Below are 25655 nucleotides of genomic sequence, written 5' to 3' on the forward strand. Positions count from 1 at the left end.
GTTAGTAGCAACACATGAAGCATCAGAGACCATACAGGTGCAACTTAACCATAGGCAAAACTGCTATACAACTGGTAGCATGTTACAGACCACCCTCCCAATCTCAACAATCCCACTCAGCCTTCCTGAAGACATTGGAGGATATGAATGTATCATAAAATACCATCATACTGGGAGACTTCAACTACCCAAACATAGATTGGGTACATTATTCTAACCCTAATACCCTAGCCCAAAGGTTCCTGGAATTCATAAATTCAAATGCACTGGAACAACTATTCACCTCTCCCACTAGGGGAGATAATATACTAGACCTGATCATCACAAACATGGGGACAAAATGCTCCACACCGGAAGTATACCCCTCACTAGTGAGATCTGACCACAAACTAATCACCCTGGATATACATATCCCACCTCCACCCCCAGCACAAAAGACCACAGTGAAAAACTTCTCAAAAGCAGACTTCACTCTTCTTAAGACTGAGATGGTATCCTTTAAGCCCACTGTGCCAGTGGATACCATATCCCACAATGCCGAATCCTTCACAAATGCTTTCTATGGACATCTCCAAGAATGCATGGATCATGCAATCCCAAACAAATCCAAGTCCCTCTCCACCAGATGTAAGTGTCCTGTCTGGTGGACCTCAGCCATAAACAAATTGTATAACAAAAGAAGGAAGCTACTGCATGTCAGAGCGAAATCCCATGAAGAGAAGACATCTCTGATCAACATTAGCAGAAAACTACGTTCTCTCATAAAAACATCCAAGGCAAACTTTGAGAGAAAAATCGCTAAGGACACTAAAGATAACCACAAAGCCTTCTTCAGCTATGTTAGAAACCTGGGCGGAAACCCTCAGATATGCTCAGAGTTGGTTCACAACAACAAAAAATACACTGAACCCACAGATATTGCTAACATTCTGGCTGACGGGTTCAGTGCAAATTTCTTGCCTCCTTCACCCCCAAAAGAAGAAATGCTTATCCCAGCTGAATGTAATCTCCCTGTCATCTCAGATGTCCAAGTGAGAACCGCTCTAAACAAAGCAAAAAACACAGCATCAGTGGGACCTGACGGTATCCCGGGGTGCGTGTTACGTGAACTCCAAGAGGAGCTAAACCCACACATAAAAATGCTATTTAACTTTAGCCTTACTTCGGGATATGTACCTGAACACTGGCGTACAGCAACAGTGGTCCCACTCCACAAGGGGGGTGCCTCTACAGACCCTGGAAACTACCGCCCCATAAGCTTGACTAGCCTGGTCTGCAAAGCTATGGAAAGAATCATTATGGAACTCATAAACGGAGACATAGGGGACCTACAGACGCTTGACCCCACCCAGTTCGGCTTTGTAAAGGGCAAATCCTGCCTTTTAAACCTGGTTGACTTTTTCGAAACAGTCACTAGAGCCATTGATGAGGGCAAAGCAGTCCATACAGCATACCTGGACTTGGCTAAGGCCTTATACACAATACCCCACTCAGGCATCATAGATAAGCTAAACAGCTTAAAAGTAAACCCTTATGTTACTAGATGGGTTGCAAACTGGCTAAAGGACAGAACCCATAAAGTTAAAATCGCTGGAGCAATGTCAGACTCAAAGCCAGTCACAAGTGGGGTGTCCCACAGGGATCTGTCCTGGGACCCCTCTTGTTCGGCATTTATTTCTCAGATGTTAAAGCAAACATGGGAGGGCTGTGGCTGACAAAGTTCGCAGATGACTGCAAACTAGGTGCCATAGTCGATACACCAGCAGATACACACATCCTACAAAAAGGCCTCACTGAAACGGACAACTGGTGCCGTAGTCACGGCCTTAAACTAAATGCCAAAAAATGTATAGTCATCCCTTTTGGAAAAAACAAAGTACCCACAAATTATCACATAGACAGCAACCCACTGAGTATGGAAAAAGTCATCAGAGACCTAGGGACCCAAGTAGACAGCGACCTCTCATTTGACACCCACGTTGCCAAAGTGGTTAGAAAAACATTCTACCTTGCACACCTCATCATGAAGGGTTTCACGTCCAGATCCAAGGATGTCATTGTACCCCTATATTCCTCCCTCATCAGACCCATGATTGAGTACAATGCCCCATTTGGTATGTACCTCACCCGGCACTTGCAACAGCTGGAGAGACCACAAATGTACCTCACCAAAAGGATCAAGGGTCTCCAACATATGTCTTATTCTGCCAGACTAAAGAAACTTCAGCTCTATTCAGTAGCATACTGCCTGCTCAGAGGTGATCTCTGCTTGACGTACAAGGCCATGTCCAATCAGGATCTGATGGACATGCTCCACCTCAAAAAAATCCAAATCCATCAGGACCACGAGAGCTAAAGACTTAAACCTCGGCACAAGTATGAATAGGACATGTTAGAGGGATAGATTCATAACCCAGAGGCTTCCCATGCTTTGGAACAGGATCCCAGTTCGTATTAGGCAGAGCCCCTCACTGACTCTCTTCAAGAGAAATCTTGAGTGGATGGGAGATCGTAAGTTTACCCCAGGGGTCACATCTGTGTCACTGCTAGACAGGGGCACAGTAAACTAATTCTATTATATAAGGGGACCTTCACTGTGTCACTACTAGACAGAGGCACAGTATTCTAGATGTATTCTGTACATTTTTGTACCATTTCATGGGGTGGCAAAAGCCACATCACTATGGCTAGGCTTACAAATGCCCCAGGGCAGATAGCCTAGTACTATACTATGAAAGCAAAATACTCTGGCAGACGATTTAAGCAGAAACCTTATGGACCCTCACAAGCGGAAACTAAATCCACAAGTCTTCAGCATGATAACAGAGAAATGGGGGAGCCCAGACATAGATCTATTTGCCTCTCCTCAAAATTATCAACTGAAAAGATTTTGCACAAGAACTTATCACAGATAAGCATGGAAAGTGGACACCCTATCCTTAAGTTGGAAAAACCTATCAGTTTACGCCTTTCCTCATTTGCCTCTTCTTCCCAAGGTCCTCCTAAAAGTCAGACAAAAGAAACCAAAGATGATATTAAATGCCCCGGACTGGCCCCGCCAATACTGGTACCCAGTCCTAAGGAATTTGTCTAAATACCCAACTTGGACCTTACCTTAAAGACCTCAACTACTGTCCCAGCAAAACAATCAGATCCTGCACAATCAACTGAAGACACTGAACCTGGCAGCATGGCTGATCATGTAGTTATAAAAACAACTCCACTCAGTATACAACTCCTCTCAGTATAGCTGTGATGGATGTCATTTTGGAAGCCAGAAGGCCTAGTACTAGAAAATCTTATGCTGATAAATGGAAGAGATACTGTGCTTGGAGTCAAGCACAAGGACCTGATACAGCAGAACCAAACATTCCTCAGATATTACAATACTTAACTGAGATGCTTGACAAAGGCCTATCTTTCTCATCAATTAAAATCCATGCCTCTGCCATTTCGGCTCATTGCAATACAGAGCCACCGATAGTTTCTCATCCTTTACTAAAGCAGTATCTTAGAGGAGCCAAAAATTTAAGGCCTCCTAGAAGATCACCATTACCTGCACGGGACCTCAGTTATGTATTGGAAAAGCTCACCCTGCCTCCATTTTAACCAGCTGCTACCGCTGATATAAAGTTCTTATCATGGAAAACAGCTCTGCTAATAGCAATTACTTCAGCAAGAAGAGTTTCAGAGCTACAGGCCCTCATGGCTGTAGAGCCTTTTGTCATATTTTACCCAGACAGGGTGTCTCCGAGGACAAATCCTACATTTATGCCTAAGGTGGTTTCCAGTGTGGCTCTTAGCCAAACAATTCATCTGCCAACCTTTTATCCATACCCGCAGAACAAGGGGGAGAGAATTCTGCATTCCTTGGATGTACACAGACAGCTAAGATTCTACTTGAGCAGGATTAAAGCTCTAACTGAGCAATTACTAGTGACATATGCTGTAGGATCAGAAGGCAAAGGCTATTTCAAAGCAGACAATTTCAAAGTGTATAAGCCACTGCATCCGTTTCTGCTACTTACACCATGGTCAACCTGTGCCCAAGGGCATTGGGTTTCATTCCACCAGAGCTGCAGCTACTTCAGCAGCCTTTCTCAGAGGAGTACCAACCAAAGACATTCTAGAGGCTGCTACTTGGAGTTATGTTCACACCTTTATAAAGCATTACCATTTGCCTCTAAGTCCAGGGCAGGCTTTGCCACTGCAGTTCTGCAGGACCTTATAGCCACACCTAATGCTGTTTAGCTCCAGCCTCCCAACCATAGCTTTGGGAATCTACCCAAATGTAATGACTGCAACAGTGAAACACGAAGAACATAGTACAGTTGTGTACACTTACCATAAATGTAGATGTTCAAGTGTATTCACTATTGCAGTCCAGATTACGCCCCCCCCCCGCCATCCCCCTTTCATTCTGGAGTTTATCTTTCCTTCTCTTATCTTCTACAACCTATGTGGTGTATTTGCTTGTAGATGAAGGTAAAGTTTATATTGATGCGTGTGTGTGTCTGTGTGTATATACATGTGTGTGTATATATATATATATATATATATATATATATATATATATGTATATATATGCTACCTTTTTGGGGGCACCTGACATCTGGGGCAAGGAAAACTAAAGAAAATGGCATCGGCTGCATGTTTTATACCCCTGACGACCTGACGTCATGGAAGAGGAGACAGCAACTGACGCAGGACCCAAGACTTTGGAATTCAGGCCGACTGAGGGCAACCTGCCAGCAGATTACCCAAATGTAATGACTGCAACAGTGAATACACTCGAACATCTACATTTATGGTAAGTGTACACAACTGTACTTTTCTAGGCCTGAGGTTTTCCATTTAGGAGCTTTTCTTAATTTTCTCATTTTTTCTAGCAGTTTTTTGCTCATGTTTCATCGCATCCACATTAGAGCTGCTTACTGTTTTATGTTTTTGTCCATTCAGCTTCTTTGTATTCAACAAGGTCTTCATAAATACTTCTCCAAAATATACGTATTTCTTCTTTTTTGGTGGTAGTTCTATTCCTTTGGCTTTATTTCCAAAATTCTCTAAAAACAATGTTTCATTATTGAGTAGCTTATTTTGTACTTTACCTTTAAATTTATGCATATACTTTCTAAGTGTTTCCCATTGTACCAATATTTTTGGTTTAAATAGAAATCATGTACAATAAATGGTGATCTGTTGTGATGTATGTTGTTTTTACTCCATCTGTCTTGATTTGTTCCCTTTTCTGAATTCTTTCAGCAGGAACACTTGTCTTATTTTCTGTATAGTTTTATCTATTCATTGCTTCCAAGGTGGCATTCATTTTGCTCCCTTCCTTTTCCTTGGTACTCTGCATTTTTATGGTAACATTTTATCTGTTGTTTAGCAGCACAAGAAGTATATCTTATTTTTGTTGTATCACATACATTTCCCTTATTTCTCATCTGTTTTATTAGTTGTGTAACATTTTAGATGTTACTTTCTGTAATCGGTCTATTTAGGTTGAGCAGGTCTTCCTTAAGATCGTTTTCTTTTGGACTGAGAGTATCTTTTTAAAAAGATTGGAGTTTTATATTTAAACAAAACAAATTCCACGCAAGTAAGATGTAGTGCACATCCAAAAACCAATAATACACCAAAAAAGAAGAAAGGCCAGCACTCGATGGTCAACAATATGTCCTATTCTTTACTTTTATTGAAATGTTCAGTAAATAAAACAATTTACATCCAAAGGATGAAAAAAAGATACAGACCGGTTTCAGCACCAAGTGCCTTCTTCAGTATAATAAAGACCACCACCACAAGATCAGTTTAAATAGCGAGATCCCTCTATCCTATTGGTTGATCATAATTGTTCATTAAGGCCAAGTGAAAACAAACTTCCCAAATGAATAATCCAGGACTTTTCTTTCTGATTTAAAATGTTATGCCACTCAAAGTTATTCCTATTAAATGTGATTCTGTCATAATCTGTAAAGCTAAATTTAGCTGTAGAATTTTTAGTATGTTTAAACAGTGTATTAGCTGCATGACCACGTTTAATATCATTCAAGTGCTCTGAAATACTTGCTTTCAATGGACAAGATGTCTGGCCAATATACAATGCGGAGCAAGTAAGTTTTGCCAAATCAACCAGTCAAAACTATAGTTACCAAAGACACAAATGTCAAGCACTCTAGGTGTATTTTTTTAGAAGTAAACTGTTTTGTTTTGCAAATATATTTACAAAAAATACAATGCCCACATGGTTGACAACCCTTAAAAAAATCACCTTCCATGGTAGTTTGTTGTGAGCCAACCTGATAGTTTTTTTTTATAATGATTAGTTTCCCAAAGTCTTTCCTCTCTGAAAAGAGAAGAGGCACTTGGACAGTATCAATTCACTCAAAGTATCATTTGATAACAAAGTTCCCAATATTTCTGAACTAGATTAATGAAAGCATTAGTATTGTTGTCATAATTGATAACAAATCTGATTTTATCTCTAATTTTTTGTTTATATTGCAATAGATGTAATCTCTTTACATTTCCCACTGATTGCAAAGTATCTAATACTGTATGGTAATCATATCCCATCTTACAAAATCTATTAACAAGTTCTCTTTGATGCTCAACAAGTTCATAATTAGACAAACAAATCCTCTGAAGTCTCAAAAATTGGGATTTAGGAATATTGCGGATAATATGTGGAGGATGGGATTTAGCATATGTGGAGAGGATGACAACTGGAAGCATGTAATGTATTAAATTGAGGGTATTTCCTATATACAGTATGATGTAATGCCCCATGTTCAATCACTGTTAACTGATCATCCAAAAAAGTAATCTGTTTAAGATCAAATTTAACTGTAATATTTACTTTCATTTAAATCAACAAGTTTCTGTAAGTATGTCAAGTCCAATTCTACACCATCCAACAGTCATTCGGGTACCTGTGCCAAATTGGTTTATTTACTGAACATTTCAATAAAAATGAGAATGTGATATATTGCTAGCCTTTCTTCTTTTTTGGTATATTATAGTTTTTTATATTTCCCATTTGTGAAAAATTAAGTCAGGTGATATTTATATGGGTAAATTTACGTAGCATTTTGATAAATCTTCAAACAAAAGTTCAACAGATCTGGCGGTGTGTGGAGACTTTAATGTGAGAACAGGACAGTATAACACATTTACAAATTATTTAGAAAGAAAGAAAATAGGCAATCAAGATATGTCCATCAAAAAGAGAAAGTTTTAATAAAAGTGTAGAAAATTTTTGAGACTTCCTAATGGATAAATGTGGCAAAATGGAGTATAAAATCTGTAAGAGATTATAGCAGATAAGCATTTCAATTAGATTATGTGATCATTTTCCTGTTTACATTGAAATAGATACCAGTGACCAAATGCTGAAAACCTCTATGTAAAACTTGTGAAAGGACAAGGAAACAACCGGAAACAAGTAAGGCTGGTAGTAATTCTTTAAAATGGTTTGATAAAGAATGTAAAGAAAAGATTCAAAGTCTGAGGAGATTGAGAGCTTGGGTAAAATCAAAGGGAAGTTAAAGAAGTAAAATTGTTAATAACTGAAGAAATATTTTAAAAAGGAGCCAGTCATTACCAATTTCGTGCCCTGCCATTCGGTCTCTCTGCAGCCCCAAGAGTGTTCACGAAATGCATGGCAGTGGTCACAGCTCACTTGAGACTAAAAGGATTCTGGGTGTTTCCATATCTGGATGACTAGCTCTTCACCACCCCCACCGAGCATCTTCTGGTAACAGCACTACATTATACTCTCTCTCTCTCTCTCTCTCTCTGGCAAAATTGTTGGGAATAACGATACATTGGGAGAAATCGAACCTTACTCTTACACAACAAATAAGTTCATTGGAGCAGTGTTCAATACTCCGTCCTGCCTGGTATCACTCCCAATTCACAGACTCCACTGATTGAGGCTTCAGTTTCAAATGATACACACTCAAACAAAAGTCTCAGCAAGGGAAGTTCTTCAGGCCCTAGGATCTATGGCAGCTTCAATCCTAATAGTGCCTCTAGCAAAGCTGCATATGCGGACTCTGCAATGGCTCCTTCTTTGTCAGTGGTTCCGAAACTATCACCTCCTCGGTTACCAGATTTGTATATCCAACTCCTGCAAACAAGACCTCCTTTAGTAGATGAGGCTAAACGCAAAACTTTGGAGTCACCCACGGATGCTTCCCTGTTCAGGTGGGGATGCCATTTCCAGGGAAAGACTGTCCAAGGCACATGGTCCACCTTAGAGGCCCACCTGCATATCAGTGTTCTGGAACTGAGAGCTGTGCTGTTAGCATTGCAGGCCTTTCATTCGGCTCTTCTTTCTGGGACAATTTCAGTTCAGTCAGACAATATGTCAGTGGTCTGGAATATCAACAATCAAGGCGGAACCAAGTCCTCCCCTCCTATGTTGAGAAGCCTTGAGAATTTTGCAGTGGGTGATAGCTTCCAACCGCTTTCTGATAGCAACGCATATCCCAGGGAGCTCCAATGTGATTGCTGACAAACTGAGCAGATGCATCCTCATGCCTCACAAGTGGTCTCTCAACCCCAAAGTGGCAACAGAAATCTTCAGCCACTGGGGCCAGCCTTGCTGCGATCTTTTCACCTCTCAGTCGAACAGCAAGTGCAGCAGCTATTTTGCCCTACTTCCCCCGGAAGGGGAGTCACCGAGGGGCACTCTAATCCACAATTGGCCCACAGGACTTCTTTATGCTTATCCTCCCATCCCAGATTCCTCAATTTCTAAAGAAAGCTCTTTGGTTGAGATGCAAGGTGATCCTCATAGTCCAGTTCTGGCCTCAACAAGTTTGGTTCCCTTTCCTTCGGCCTCATGTAGTATATCCGCCGTGGATTCTGGACCCTCTATCAGATCTGATTACTCACACTCAAGGGTTGAGTCACCCAAATCTGTCCAGTTTCAAGATGACAGCTTGGTTTCTGCACTTCCACTATTCGCTAGGCAAGCTAGTCTCTCCTCTCCTGTTGGAAACATCATTCTGGCCTCTCATAAACATTCCACCAAACAACTATATCAGGATAAATGGAAACGGTTCTCCATCTGGTCCAAGGATAACATGCTAGACCCATATTCGGCTCCAGTAACTGCAGTACTTCAATACTTGGCTGTTTTTTGATAATGGAGCCTCTGCCTCTGCCGTACGAGTACATTTAGCGGCAGTTTCCACAATGGTATAGATGGCACTGCTCTTATCTCTTTACGTCTATGCAAAGCCTTCCTCAAAGGGACCTCTCATATCAGGCTTCCTGTCAGACAGCCCGTAGAACAATGGAACCTCACTCTAGTCCTTCAATCTTTGACACCAAAACCTTCTGAACCTGCGGCGAAGTGTGACCTAAAGTTTTTGTCTTGGAAATCCTTGTTCTAGGTAGCCATCATGTCTGCCAGAAGAGTCTCAGAGCTGCAGGCATTGTGTATAAAGAGGTCTTATCTGGTATTTCATAAATACAGAGTTTCACTTCGGACAAATCCATTCTTCTTTCCCAAAGTTGTTTCTGAATTCTCCATAAACCCAGACCATTGATTTACCAGTGTTTTTTCCGAATTTTGTCAGTAGAGGAGAATACTGCCTCCACTCTTTAGACGTACATAGACAACTGAGATTTTACCTAGACAGGACCAACCCTATCCGTAAATCGGAACAGCTTTTCATCTCCTTTTCTGAACCCAAAATGGGAGAGGCTGTTTCCAAGATTACATTATCAAAATGGCTAAGGGACTGCATATGTTTCATCTACTCCCTCAGTAATGAACCTATGCCAAAAGTTAAAGCACACTCCACTAGATCTATGGCAACATCTGCAGCTTTCCATTCCAGGGCTTGCATGGATGACATCTGCACAGCAGCTACTTGGGATGAGCCTCATACCTTTATCACGTATTACAAATTGGACTGGGTCTCCAGAGGGAGAGCTGCCTTCGGCTCAGTGGTACTCGGGAATGTTCTTCCATAAGGGCCGCCCATGGACCTCAGGGTAGCTTGGGATTCTGTCCCATCAGTGATTAATGGAAAGAAGATTAACAACATCAGATAAAGTAGTTATGTCTTACCATAACATTCCATCTGTGTTGTTCATCTTTCATTCATTGCTTCCCACCCTCCTTCCCCCTCCAAAGCCTCCTGGGGGATGCTTTGGTTCTAAGTGGTGCCCCTAGAGTATTTGTGCAGAAGTGGCCTCGGCTTTACTTCTCTTTCTCTAGCAAACTTGATCTGCAGTAACAGGGAGAAGGGCATTCTTGGTAGAGCCTTAGCTCTAGAGTTTTTTGGCTGGAGGGAGCTTGGTAAAAAGGCTAACTTGGTTCCAAGGGCTCAGAACCAAACTCATCAGTGATGAATGAAAGATGAAGAACAACACAGATGGAACGTTATGGTAAGACATAACTTCCTTTTTTCGACCTGTTTTTGATGATTCAAAACTTTGACCATTTGGTCTTAATCTTGTGTGGTTTGACATTCTGAAATGGTCATATGATGTAAATATGATAGGAATTTTGCTAGAGTCAGAATAGGTAAAACAGGACAATATTGTCATTGATTAGAGACAAAAAACAAAGTATGGCAATGATGTTCATTGGTACCAAGGCTTTTATTAATCTGTATTGATGCTGGCCTGGAATTTGTTTTAATGAAAAGTCAGACATTAATGTAATTACATGTCCTATAATTTGTCACACAGGTGATATTTTATTAGCCCTTACAAGGAGAAAACTGAAGAGTCAGAGCAACAGCTTAAAGGCATTATATTTAACAGTTAATGAAAAGTAAATGCAAGATTTTTTAGCAATAAAAAAATAAAGATCCTTATATGAAAGTAGAAGAGATGGAGAGAGTATAAATAATGTAAACCATCTAGGAATATCTTTTCTGAGACTATTCAATTGAATTTGCATATTGTTTTCTTACATCATAAAAGTGAATGAGAAATCAAATTAGAAGGAAAAAGAATTAAACTTTTGATGCCTTTAATAAAATGTAAAATTAATTTCAAATCATATGCTGTAGAAATATGACGGCCACAGATAAGAAGTAACTTAATGGTAAAAATCTGCAAGTTGTTTGGACATGGTTTTAATCTGTCGCCATCATTCCCAGACTTCTGTTTGGGAAGAATTTGGAATATGGGCAGAGGAAGCAATTGCAGAAACGTCAGTATTGACTGACTGATAAGGATCATGAGAATCCCCAATTCAAGAACTGGTGAAACAAGCTTGGATAGGAAAAGAGAAATGGGATATAGATATTGGGTATAACTCGGACAATAAGCCGCTAAAATTAATAAAATATAGATTAACAGACCTATTAAGAAAAATGAAGATAGTCATAGGCATAAGTCTTGTATTTCTTATTTAAGAAAGTCAGAAATTAATGGAGATTAGGAGAAAAAAATCAGAGCGGATATTCTAACTTCTTTGCAAAGAAAGTTAATCTCAGAAGACAGTGTGAAATATCTGCATGTAATTGAGAATGGAAACATGGGAAAGATTTAAAGTATACATTTGAATTATTTAAAAGTAAAATTTTAAATAAAAGACATAACGGAGGAAATTCAGCCTTGCAGATCTGGTATTTTAATAAAAGAAAATCTGATGCATGTTCTCTTGTTTTTTTGTGAAATTTATAGAGAAATCTAAGATGAAGCCTTAACAAAAATGGTAGACTCAGAAAAACTGAGGTAGTGAAATGGAAGATGTGTGTGATTTTTTTTTTTTTTTTTTTTTTTGCAGTATTGTGTTATAGTACCATCCAAGAAATGGCAAATTGGACTAGTAGAAATTACAGGGGGAAAAAAAGGAAAGCAGGTGACAGTACATCAACAAGAAGTTACTGTTGATCTGATGTCAGTCTTCATTCAACCGACTCAGACGTTATATAAAGGTCATGCCAGCTAAGGCTCTACCCACAATGTCTCTTCCCATTACCTCAGATCTTGTTTGCTGTGTAGAAAACTGGACACGTCAGCCGATGCTCTCAGCGAAGTGCTTTAAGATTTCTATTTTTTCATTGTCGTTTCTAAAAATATTTGGCTAAAACTCATATTGGATAGTTTCACAGCCTTGTTTTTGAGTGAGTAACTGTTTTCCAACTATTTCTACCCACTCCTTTTTATCTTTCGGTAACTCTTATTACCATCGTTGATAACAAGCATCCTCCCTTTCTTTATTACTGTTGGTATTCTCACATACCGTTGTTGGTATCCTCTTTCCCCCTTTCTCCCATTACCCATTTGGGTATTTTCTCTATACCATTGCTGGTATATCTAAGAAAAAAAAATCCTTTCTTTCCTTCCTCTTTCGTGTGTGTGTGTGTATCTGTGACCCAGCTGTATTTTGGTTATGACGGAGAAACAAAAGGGGACATCCGAATTCAAGCAGTGTCAGGACTGCGGCAGAAAGATGCCCAGTTCTGATGGGCATCTTTCTTGCATGTACTGCTTGGGTGTCTCTCACTTGGACATGAGTTGTACTATTTGTCAGGGCTTTAGCGCCCGTACTTCAACAGAGGGGCACAATAAGTTCATCTTAAAAGGCTTATTGAAATGTCCTTTTATTGAAGCCCTATCTAAGGCACAGACTTAAAAATTTCCTAAACCAGATCTAAAGACATAGTCAGATTAGTGGATCAGCTTTTGGCAGCCAGAGGCCTCACCTCCCTGCACCATCACAAACCTCTCTGCCACCTGGAGCCGAGGCTTATCCTCCAAGGACTCCACTAGTTTATCCTCCTTCAACCTCCTTTCAGGGCTTGGAGCTCCCCACTCCTAGTGTCAGCTACCTCGGTGCCGACGGTGGATCACACCTCTGTGCCAAAGTTGACTCTGTGGTCTTTGGCTCCTTCGCCCACCTTGGACCATGGTTTGGCTGTTGGTTCTGAGATCCTTGGACTGGTTCAATTTGTTTCCATGGTGTTGTCTACAGCTCTTGGGGCCATGGCAGTTTCGAGCCCTCTCTCTGCCTCTACTCTGGGTGACAGCTCATTGGAGCGGGGTATGACCCCGGTTCCGAGGTAGTCTTTCTTGGCTCCGGGCTCCCATCCCTCTTTGGGTGGGCCTGCCTTCCAGATTATGGGGAGAGCTTTGGCCTCAGCAGGCTCCCAACTGGTTCCATCCTCGGGATGTCATATTTTTTCTCTCTGGTTCGCAGCTGTGACAATCTACTAGGTCAGGACAGCAGGCACAAGAGTTGCAAGACACCCCGGTTCAGGGTCACTCCTCTTAGGAGTCCTCCTCAGAACCTCCCCCTGAGGAGCCACCCCATAAGATCATCTGCAAGAGGAAGTACCTGGATTCGCCAGAAGAATCTGTCACTGATGACATGGATTAAAATGAAGGGGATGGGTCCCCACGGTCACCCCCGGAAGATGTCTCTTTTGGAAGAGGGGTGATTGGAAGCCCTCAAATCCATCCTCTGAGGAATTTTGTGTTCATGCAAGCTTTTCGTGCCTGCCTTTCTACTTCTTGGGTGATGCTGCCCGCTGACGACCTAGTTAAATTGATCGTTCAGCGAGCTTGGAAGGCTCCTGACTCCATAGAGCCTATTCCTTGGAGACCTGATAATCTTCTTACAGCACCAGAAGATCAGCCCCATGGTCTAAGGGTCTAGCAGTGGATGCCATGGTGGTGGCAGCGACCACCAAAAAGGAACTTGCTGAGGAGAGTTCAGCTGTCCATCCTAACAGAGAATCCCGGATGATAGACAGATAAGGGAAGCAGGTCTTTGCTTCAACGTCCTTCGCTATTCGGTCCTTTACCTTCTTGGCACACTTTACTAGACTCCAAAGGGATCTGATAACTGAGCTTTCAGACACCCTTGCAGGAACAGTGTCTGACAGGGTTCAAGATAAGGTTGCCTCTCAGCTTGCCACCCTGGAGTTCTCAAATTCATCCATGTGGTTTATTGCTCATACAGCCGAATGGACGTCTAGAGCAGCAGGTACAGGAGTTGCCACTAGGCCTCACACCTGGATGCACTTGTGTGATTTCACAGAACCCTTTAAGTCTTCCTTTGTTAACGCTCCTGTTGATGGTGCTTCCTTATTTGGCCCAAAAGTCCAGAGAAAGACTAGCCTGGTGTGAAAAAGACACCCTTTCTATTGTGGGCGTTCATTTTTGTTCTCCACAACAACCGTACTGCAAGAATCAGAGGAGTGGAAAAATGTGTTTCAAGAAGACCCAAGGGCCTTTTCGGGACACATGTGGCGAGTATTCCTCCCGGGGGCAGAAGGGGGAATTCTTCTGGAAAACGCCTCTCCTGTGGCAGAGGGGTCCGTGTAACGAAGGCTGCAGAGATTCCTTTCTTGGGCAAACCCTATCAGTGCTCCTGAATGAAGGCCCGATTGCTTACCTCTGGAAGCAGTCTGGGGAAGATTCTCTCTGTTCCATTCAGCCTAGCTTACAATAACCTCGGACACGTGGTTGCAGAAAATAATTACCAGAAGTTACCACATTCCCTTCAGTCTTTTCCCAAAAGCGAATCCCTGATGTTCCACCCAGTCAGTGGGATCTAGCAGCAGTAGCGATTCAAAAGCTGCTTCAGAAAGAGTCATCCAAGTAGTCCCACCAGACCAAATAGGATCCGGATTCTACTCAAGATTCTTTTTAGTGCCAAAAAAGACAGGGGACTGGAGACCAATCTTGGATCTCAGCCTATTGAATAAATTTGTACAACAGGCAAAATTCCGGATGGTCATGGTTCAGTCAGTCCTTCCCTTTGGATGTGCTCTGTAGATCTTCAGGATGCATATTACCACACAAAAATGGACAAATGACCGAGAAGATATTTCCACTTTCGGCTAGGAGTCAGTCCTTACCAATTTCGAGTGCTGCCCTTTGGTCTCACCACAGCCCCCATGGTGTTCACCAAATGCATGGCAGTCTTAGCAGCTCATTTGAGACTACAGGGATTCTGGGTGTTTCCATGTGTAGACTGGCTCCTCACCATTTCCTCCAGGCATCTACTGCTTTACACCATAGCCGTAGCCTTCGTTCCTCTCCACAAACTGTTGAAACTAAGACCGCAACTTCAAGTAATCATTTCCCAAAACAAAGTTCCTTCTCGTTTGGTACTACAAGCTCTGGGGACCATGGCAGCAGCAATAATATTAGTCCCCCTAGTGTGAGGTATCACATGAGGCTGCTTCAATGATTCTTGGCATCACAATGGCCACTTCTGACACACCGCATGTCCCATCCAATCTTGATAAATCGCTGCAAAAAGGATTTATCTTGGTGGATAAAGCCAGAAGAGATTCTATGGGGTTGTCCCTTCTTTTACCCCCTGGCAGCCCAAGGCTATAGTGACCATGGATGCTTCCCAGATAGGGTGGGTGGTGCATAGGTTCATAGATTAGTACTAGGCTAATTACCCTTGTGGGCCATTTCAAGCCTAGCCAATTACCCCATGTGAGAATCAAACCCTGCACCTTGTGTCTGTAAGGTAAACACCTTAACCATTATGCCATCCTCCCAAATTTTCTAGGAAAGACTGTTTAAGGCACATGGTCCCTGCAAGAGGCCAGTTTGCACATCAACCTCCTAGAATTGAGGGCAGTGCGTTTAGCGTTGCAAGCATTCCAGGCTGTCCTTCCGTCGGGGACAATTGTAATCCAATCAGGCCAGATGTCTGTAGTCTGGTATATCAACAAACGGGGGAACCAGATCCTACCCTCAGTCAGGAAGCTCTAAGGATTTGGCAATGGGCAATCGCTTCCAACCACTTTCTGATAGCAACGCATATCCCGTGGAACTCGGGCATGATTGTGGATGAACTGAGCAGATTTAGCTTCCTTCCTCATGAGGGATCTCTCAATCCCAACATAGAGACTGAGATCTTTCATCGATGGTGTCAGACTTGCTGTGACCTGTTCGCTTCTCTCATAAACCACAAATGCAGAAGCTACTTTGCCGTAATCCCCCGTCGCGGGGAGTCACCAAGAGACGCACTTCTTCTCGATTGGCCCCAGGACTCCTGTATGCCTTTCCCCCAATTCCACTGATCTCCCCCCCCCCCCCAGTTTCTGAGGAAAGCCCAGCAGTTGAGAAGCAAAGTGATTGTCATTGCACCTTACTAGCCCCGTCAAGTCTGGTTCCTTTCTTTGGCCTCATCTGGTTCACCTCCCGTGAACTCCGGACCCAGCTCTGGACCTACTGTCTCACCCTCGGGGTTTGGTGCATCCCAGTCTTCAAAATCTCAAGCTGATGGCTTGGTTTCTCTAATTCCAGTAATTGCCAGGCAGAATAACTCGCCCTCTCCAGTGCAAAAGATACTTCTGGCTTCCCATAAACCATCCATAATACATCAACAAGAAGTAACTGTTAAGGGTTTGTGTAATAAGTTACGATAACTGATGGTTTTATGAAATTTTTGGTTTGTCTGTTTTGTATAGTGTTTTGTAACTGCCAATGGTTGAAACAATAAATAAGCCTCCTATTTAGATCTTCCCTTCCCATGTATGTGCCTTGATGCATCATTTAACCAGACCCACTCCTCATGTTGTTACATATGTATAACTGTCTTTGGAAAAGTAACCAAGGGTTCTGTGTAGAAACTCTGTATCTAATCGTAGTCAATTATGCTATGGACTACCTTATGCATTGTTCAAGTAGGAGCCTCAGAGGGCAATAGCAGTCTTATATGATGTGAATAGTAATCGCATCCACTGAAGAGGCGATATCTGCAACACTTTCCTTCACATCTGCAGGGAGGTTACTAATTGTATGGAATGCCCATTTTGTAATGAGGTGGATGTTTTCAGCTCTATTTGAAGAGATTAATTTTATCAACAATCGTAAGATGAGTTACATAGTGTGTATTCTGTACACAGAAAATGAGATGAGTCTGAAGAAACATTTATTATCTTAGATTTAAATAGTGTTATTGGCATAAAATAATTGGTTAGTTCCATTTTTACTGAGCAGGAGTTTTCTGATCTATCAGGTTGTTTACTGTACATGCATTAATTTCATGGCAAACAGTCATTCTGATGAGACCACATGCCCACTTCTTACTGTGACAAGGGTCGTAAAGTATGCAGCTTCTGCAAAAATAATGAAGGGAAATGAATAGCAGCAGTGCTTTCTTTGTAATCCTAATCACAGACATATTACTACTGTTGGGTTGCTTTCCTCCGCCTGGCAAGAATAAATGTTGACTTCTGTTCCTCAGTTGTTAAAATGTAGGAAACAAAAAAATCTTTTTAACTGTATGCATTTCCTTCTTTCCAACAGCAATGCAGTCTTCAATTCCCCCAATGTATGTATACATTATGAATGCCAAGATGACTAACTGTATTATTGGGCATGGAAGTCAACTGCATAGAACATATGAATCTGAGAGTAAACAGCAGTGTTACAAGACACCACATGGTATGTAACAAAAATGCATTTTTGTTTTAATTTTCTTCCCTTTCCTTTATCTTTTTTCTTACTTATTCAGACCTGGAAGTTGTATAACTTTTTATCTGTTAGCTGTAGAACTGTATCATGTGACTAATTTACTTTATAGAACCATTTGTCTACAAATGAAAGTGGTGCAAATTGATACTTTGCCTTTTCCATTTCATGTTTCTTAGATTCATAGGTGCTTAGCTGTCAAGCTTACACCCTACTGGTCTTCAAGAAGCTCAATTGCCATTTTCCTGTTTAAATGTTCTGGACTTCCCATATATAGAGAGTAATTTTGAAAAAAGATGGGTTAATAACTGATTACTGCTCAATATCTGAGTTGTTTGGCTTCTGCTACATACCTACAATCAACTGCATTACTAGCTGAGTTAAGTACAAACTTGCAGTGTTAGATTGTACTGCATTTTATTTTTCTGTCTATTTGTTTCATTGAAAATTGTGGTCTGTCTCTCTCTGTAGTTATTTATTTTTCTATTTAATTGTTTCATAGAATACTGTGGTCTCTCTCTCTCTGCCTGCAGTAAGTGGGGGCTGTTGTGATGTTCTTCATCTCACATTGCTGCAGTCATAACTTATGGGTAGTCCGCTGTCCTCGGTCGGCCCGAATACCAAAGTATTAGGCTGACGTCGGTCATGGGCGCTCAGATCTGACGTCAGAGCGTCAAGGTATTAAAGCGCATGACCAACGTCATTTCCTCAGTCTTTTTTGCCGCATGGTCCGAAGCAGAAGCAGCGTTTGCAAGTGCCGTTCGGCGTTCTGAAATTTTCGTATTCTGAGTTTCAGACCGAAACCAAGTTGGGCTAAGTACCCCGTTGGGGAATATTTTTGTTTTTTCTTGCCTCAGTTATTTCCGAATGTCAGAAAAAGTGAATAATTGTATTTCTTGTGGGAAACCGATACCGCATAGGGATTACCACTCTCTTTGTATTCCTTGTTTGGGACCTGAGCACGACGTGGTAGGGTGTCGCTTTTGTGCTAGATTTAATAAGCACACCATTAAACGTAGGTTAGATTGTGCTAGGCTTGTCTTCGGTAAGCGGTGTAATTACAATATGCCGTCGGATCCTCCGACGCCCGCTACCAAGAAGAAGCACAAAGATAAATCTTTAAAGTCCAAGCAGGATGACTCATCCGTTCTGGACGCCGGTTCTTTAGACACTACGGTGGATTCGGTTGAACCGGCCGAGGTTTCAACTGAGTCTCAGGGGGAGACGTTGGTTTTGCAAGATGTGGCCTCTCAGGAGTCAGGTCAGGCTGAGGGGGCCTCTCAGGTTGTTGTTCTCCCTTCTTTGCCTAAGGTGGCTAGGCCTTTTCCTTCTGTCTCTAAGGTACCTTCCAAAGGCAGGCCTGGTTTGCCTGCCGCAGGTGTCAGTCCTAGTTCTGCAGGTTCTGTGCCTAAAAAACACATGCTTAAAATGGCAGAAGATTTAATTACTTTAATCAGGGGTTCTATGCCCCCTCCTGATAAGAGGCCTAGGGTGGAGCCAGAAATGGAAAGTTTGGAACAGGCTTCAGATTACTCAGTCTTCGGCTGAAGACATTCAGGATTTTCCTCCTCATTCTGATTCAGACGCAGAGGATGGGATATTAAAACATTTCTAAAATTAAACCACCCATTAAGGAACCCACCGAACCATGGAGTCTCACTTTAGTTCTTCAAGCTTTAACACAACCTTCCTTTGAACCTGGTGCACCCTGCAATGTCAGATTCTTATCCTGGAAGTCCCTATTTCTAGTGGCCATTACCTCAGCTAGATGTATTTCTGAGCTTCATGCCCTTTGTACTAAACATCCTTATATAATCTTTCATTAGGACAGAGTATCACTTCGGACAAATCCTTCTTTCCCTACCCAAAGTTGTTTCAGATTTCACAGTAAACAAGACTATTGACCTACCAGTTTTCTTTCCTAACTTCTCAAACAAAGGAGAATATTGCCTCCATCTTTTAGATGTGCATAGACAACTGAGATTTTATCTGGACAGAACTAAGGAAATCCACAAATCAGACCAATTGTTTGTATCCTTTTCAGGCCCGAAAATGGGGAAAGCTGTCTCTAAAGTAACCCTGTCCAAATGGCTAAGAGATTGTATACTCCTGGTGTACCAATGTTCAAAAACCCCTATACCAGGCAAAATCAAGGCACATTCCACCACGTCTGTAGCAACTTCAGTAGCCTTTCATTCAAAGGCATCCATGGACGAATCTGTGCAGCTGCAACATGGGCTACACTTTATCTGTCACTACAAATTGTATCTGGTCTCCAGGGGAAGAACCTCCTTTGGTTCAATGGTGCTCAGGAATATTCTTCCATAGGGACCATCCAGGACATATAAGGTAGCTATGGGCTCTGTCCCATCAGTAAGGAATGAATAAAGATTAACAACATCAGATAAAGAAATTGTCTTACCATAACATTCCATCTGTGATGTTAATCTTCATTCATTCATTACGTCCCTCCCTCCTTCCTCCTCCTCGAGACTCCTGGGGGATTGTCTGGGTCCAATGTCATTCTAGGGAACTTGAGCAGATACAGCCTCTGTTTTTCTTGCTATGGTCAAACTCGATCTGAGGTAACTGGGAGAAGGGTACTATGGGCAAAGCTTAGCTCGAGAGTTTTTGGCTGGCGTGAGCTTGGTACAAGGCCAGCTCGGTTCAAGGATGGAACATACACCCATCGGTAATGAATGAATGAAGATGAGCGAATGAAGATGAGCAACACAGATGGAACGTTATGGTAAGACATAACTTTTTTTTTGTTATATTTTGCCATAATTCGTTATATTTGTACTAAAATACATTTGTCACCAGTTTCTCATTTTTTTATTTAACCATTTCTAAACCTTATACAAATTTAATGAAGCAGCATAAACTATTGGATTTATCATACCTAATCCTCCTCCTCCTTTATTCGTATATAATGCATCCCTTTTAACAGGATTCAATCTCTGTCCCCTTGAAAAGGAGAAGAGTATTTCTAGTAAAGGTTTTTCATATACTCTAAGAATCATTTCAGTATGGGATAAATATGCTATGTTTCCTATTAACACTGAACTAATTAAATGCACTTCATATCTGTACTTCTATTTCTGTATTGTAAAATCTGTACTTTTTCCATAATATACAAATATATTTTATTTCCATTATATTCCATCCCTTCATTTCTTCTTTATCAAAATGTATCCCTAGAGCAGATATTTCTTTAATAGAAATTTGTACACCTGCTATTTTTGTCAGCCATTCCTTTACTCTTTTCTTTATTAAGCATCATACCTCCCTCCTTTATTAAGCATCATACCTCTCTCCTTTATTCTTTCAACTAAATAAAAACTTCTCATCCATTCTCCATTTTTAGTTGTTATATTACCTGCATATGACATCATTCAACTTCTGTTTTAATTGTGTAATTTGCATTCTATATGTTCTGATTTACATCTCTCACTATTGTATTCATGACTAAAACAAATAAAATACTACTCATAAGACAGCCTTGTCTTATACTACTGTTCATATCTATTTCTTAATCATCCACTGACTAGGACTCTTACTTTATTATCCTTATAAGCTGTTCTATACACTTGCTTGATTCATTAACATTGTGCATATCCATTATTTTCCACAATGTCATGCTGTATTGAATCAAATGTTTTATCACCTACCATATGTTTTATATCTTCCATTCTATTTGTATCATCTGTAATTTATGTAACTTAATGCTTGACACTCTTTTCCTTTTATACTGTGTATACTTTCCTCCATTATATATTGCATCTTATTCTCAAATCTCTTTTTAGTTTCATAAATATCTTAGTCTGTAATATTTAGAACTATTGGTCTCCATTTTTATATCTTCTTTTTCTCATTTCCCATATGAATTTTAAGACTCCATTACACAGTTCCTTATATTTTAATCCATCATTTAACCATTCATTAAATACCCGTATTAAATATTTTTTTTCTGCTGACTTAGATTTTTTGTACATTTCAAACTCAGTACCATCTGGAACAGATGATTCTACCTTTTAAGTGTTTAAATGCTTTCTCTAATTCATGCAGTGTGATGTCTTTTTTTAATTCTTTATTAACTTATTCAAAAAATTTTATTTTCCATAACTAAACATTTCTTCCACACACCTTACAATGGTTTACAACATTTGTGGCCGACTTCACCTTATCCTTCATTTCTATCATTATGCAACTGTCCTCCTTCACTGCCTTGCTGAAATGCGGTGAATTAATGTATTTTCTTCCTTGTAAAAACTGTCTTTGTACAATAATTCTCTTAATTTGCTCATAATTTTCCTTATAAATTTATTTTCATTATCAGTATGCATTACTATTTTCTATGTATTTCAACATATTTGCTTATTTTCTTTTTTCTTTCTTTATTCTGCCAAAGTAGATCTCTATCTTCATATTTTTAAAAGTAATCCACCTTTCCAGTGCATTAAAATAAAATCCTTTCAGAGTGATATGATCCTTTCATAACTGATTAATCTATTTCTTTCCTTTTTCATTCCATTCCTTTTCATTTATTCTTTTTATACATTTTCTTTTGTTTATATACGTTTATTAAATTTCTAACCATGTGATCTGAGAAACGTGTTGCAATAGTGTTCTCTTCCATTATACATATTCCTTCTGATATTATATATTTCCAAACCATATTGCCATATAATTCGAGAAATGTGTTGCAGTAGTTTCTTCTTCCAGTATACATATTCCTTCTGATACCAAAAAATAATCTGTTTCAGATTTTAAAGTACCTCTCATGTAAGTCCATGTTGTATTATTCCATATAACCAAATTTGCACATTTTATTACTCATCTTTTTTTTAAACATCTTTTCCTCTCTTCTTTTTATTTCCCCTTAAGTCACACTTGAAATCTCCTGTAATTATTATATCCATGTTTATAAGTACATAATCCAGTATTTTCTGAAATAAATTATCCCTTTCTTTACTAACCACATATGCATATATGGCAATAATTTGGGTTTATATCACTTTGTCAGTCTATCGAATCTCTGTTTATCAAACATACTTCAGCAAAAGCTGAATTCAACGAGCGATCGTTTCAGCAAATTTTCTCTCGGGGAAAGGAAGTAGTTGGCCATTATTGGGAATTTGCCCTTTTTCCTATTGTAGTATTATCTCGGTGTTGGTTTATATAGTTAGAGGGGGTGTGGGGGGGGTGAAGCCACCCACTTTGCTGAGTTTTAACATTTTGTCGTGTTTGGTACAGTTGCTAGCTGGCACACTAATTTCTTTCCCTGTGAGAAAATTTGCTAAAACAGTCATTGGTTGAAGCAGACTTTTGCTAAAGTGAATTTGATGACTAGGTATGCGATAAATAGACTGTTTGATGGAGTGATAATAGACACCAATAATTCTGTACACTTTTTCTTGCCATCTTGTGTATATACTTGTCAATCTTCATATTTGACTAATGTAACATCCAAACTTTTCACTCTTTGCCTACATGAAACCGTTATTCCTTAACACTGTTCTTTCCCTATGTTCTGTATTATTCCTCCATCACATATTTTTTGTATCTGTAGTCTTTCTTATGTCAGAATTTTTACTTCTGCAGAGTAATCATATCAACATCACATTTTTACACCATTCTAAAATTGCTAAAGTTCTAAAGTTGTCCCTAGTATTTTACAACGCCCCTGTCACTGTCAACAATAATGCTCGTAATATGTATAACTTTTTTCCATTTCAATTTTCAGAGTGACATTACAATCCCATGCCCCACTCTATAAACCCTTGAAATGTCTATTTCTTTACATGTATTCAAGTGTTCTTTTAAAGTCTGTCTCTACTTCAGTTCAAAACTGTATGTGAACTTTCTTTTTATTTTCCAGGCAAGATATTTTTATTATATAGTCATTCCAAGGATTATTTCTCCTTTTTCATATTCACACAACTTCTCTCCATACCTTATACAGTGTCAAAGAAAATATCACAAAATGTGTCTTTGTTAATCAAAATAAATGCTGTTACCTCTTGGGCATTTACATCCAAAGGTAAAATTACATTGTCCCATAGCTTGTATCTGTTCAATTCCCAATCTTTTTTGCTTTGTATTCTTACCACAAATTTTCTTTATACACTGTGCTCTCCCTATTTTTTGTTACTCCTCCTTGTGTAGCTGCTACTGTCTCTGCATACCTTTTCTTTGTCTTTCCACTGATTGCTCCTGGTGCTGCTACTACAGCTCCTTCATTTATTTTTTCCATCCATTTGAAATTGGTGCTACATAAGAAGCTGTCTGGAAAACAGATGACGACTCCTTGGGATCGTAATTTTGTGTTGAGAAGTTAATGCTTGCTCCATTTTAACCAGCTCATCTAGGTAACCTGAGGTTCATAACATGGAAGACAGTTTTGCTGATTGCCCTGACCTCTTCATGAAGATGATTTGATTTGTAAGCTCTTATGGTAGGGGTGAGCCTTCTCATTTTTCATGGGGACAGGGTTTCTTTGAAGAACTAATCCTCCTTTTCTGCCTGAAGTGGTTATTTGAATGTACTTTAAATCAAAGTATCTCCTTGTTTTCTTTTCAGAACCTGAAAATGTGAGGGAGAGGATATTTCATACATTGGTTGTCCACATACAGCTCTGGTGCCATCTTGACAGAACAAAATTTTTCAGAACTTAAAATCAGTTTGTCATTTCTTGTGAAGGTGGGGAGACCTGTGTCAAAGCAGACTGTTTCTCCAGATGGTTGGCTCAGGGTATTAACTTTTGCTATTCCCACCACAACAAAACGTTTCCCGACAGGGTCAAGGTACTCTGTGCCAGGGCTTTGGCGTCATCTCTGGCTTTTTGGAAAAGGTTGGATTGTAGAAACATTCTACAAGAAGCAAATTAGTCCTCTCTGCATACTTTTAAAAAGCACTAGAAACTTCATTCCTTTTCCAGGTATAAGACTTTGCTAAGACAATTTTCAGGGGGCTGCTAGAACCTTCCATCTCCCAGTTGTTCTAAGTTATGGTAATTTACCAATATAGCTTCCACTGCTGCAGCAGTAATCAATATGAAGAACATAGTATAGTTATGTAAATAAACTTACCGTAACAATAGATGTTCGAGTGATCACTGCTGCAACCACCACTCCATCCCACTTAATTTGTTTGGTACATTTTTTATGCCAGGGTGTGTACATGTGCTTTTTCTTTTCTTAGTAATGTCTTGTAAAGGCTTGGCTTTCCTCTTTCAGTTGGCATGAAAGCTCTGAAGGGCATGATGCCCAAAACTGTCTTTTTTAGTCACCTCATCTTGAGCTTTCTAACACCTTAGGTACATGGTAGGTGCCTTGAAGCTTTGGAAGTTGGCAAGATATAACCCATGTAACTTAGGCTACTGCAGCTGTGATAATTCAAACATTCACTCTAATGGTAAGTTACCTTGCTTAACTGTATTTTCGGCATCATTTGTGTTTAGTATCTCCCACAATCTTCACTGAACTGTTGGACTTAGAGGTGCAAGTATCTGCAGAGTCACCACATGTTCTTGGAACTTACCATGGTATCAGTCACCCGGATCTGGGCTGTGGAGCAGTTAAACCAGTCAAAGATCCTGAGGGCAACTGTATGGTTTGCAATGTGGGAAGCTGACTTAGGCTCCTACATAGTACAGTGGGCATATGCTCTCCCTCCTTGAGAGGGTGTCCATATCAACTATTTGACACTTTGCTTAGTGTTCATTGTCTTAATAGAGTTGAGGACATAGCGTCTTAAGGGGCCTCTTCTCTTCCAAACAGCGAGTCCATCCTGTGATACATAATGACATGAGGGGATACAAGATAATAGTATAAGCAACTGACAGAGGCAAGAATTGGAGAGTTCATTTTTTGTGTTAAATCAAGAAAGCTGGAACCCTTCTCCCAGCACAAAGGACAGTTGAGGCAGAATGACTATTTAAGGGACCTTGTTCACATTCATAAGGATAAGGAATTCGTTGAGCTATGGACTTGTCTGAGCCATCCCACTTATGTCATGGAGCTGCAGATTCAGAAACTGTCTGGTCTGTGTCTTCTGGAAGTGGATCACTCTAGGGATAAATATATTTAATGCCTAGGAGAACATGGTCCTCTAGCTCCTCTGGTTAGGGCAACAGAGAAAGTGAGAGGTAGATGTGGATGTGTTCTCCTTCCTTTGGCATTGGAAATTTCCATTCACATTCCTTCCATTTCCACTGACACTACATC

General features: G+C 40.3%; 1 protein-coding gene across 2 annotated transcripts in view; it reads left to right on the forward strand.

Moving 5' to 3' along the window:
* LOC122798333 overlaps nt 1–25655 on the forward strand; it is a 487632-nt gene that overhangs the window by 370203 nt on the left and 91774 nt on the right. For both annotated transcript variants that reach the window (XM_044067174.1, XM_044067175.1), the window contains one exon: nt 17263–17400. In XM_044067174.1, coding sequence (XP_043923109.1) covers nt 17263–17400 — 138 coding nt within the window. The remainder of the gene's footprint in view (nt 1–17262; nt 17401–25655) is intronic.

Source organism: Protopterus annectens, chromosome 3.part1, assembly GCF_019279795.1.
Source record: "Protopterus annectens isolate FY-2018-M chromosome 3.part1, PAN1.0, whole genome shotgun sequence".
In the NCBI taxonomy this organism is placed as follows: domain Eukaryota; kingdom Metazoa; phylum Chordata; order Ceratodontiformes; family Protopteridae; genus Protopterus; species Protopterus annectens.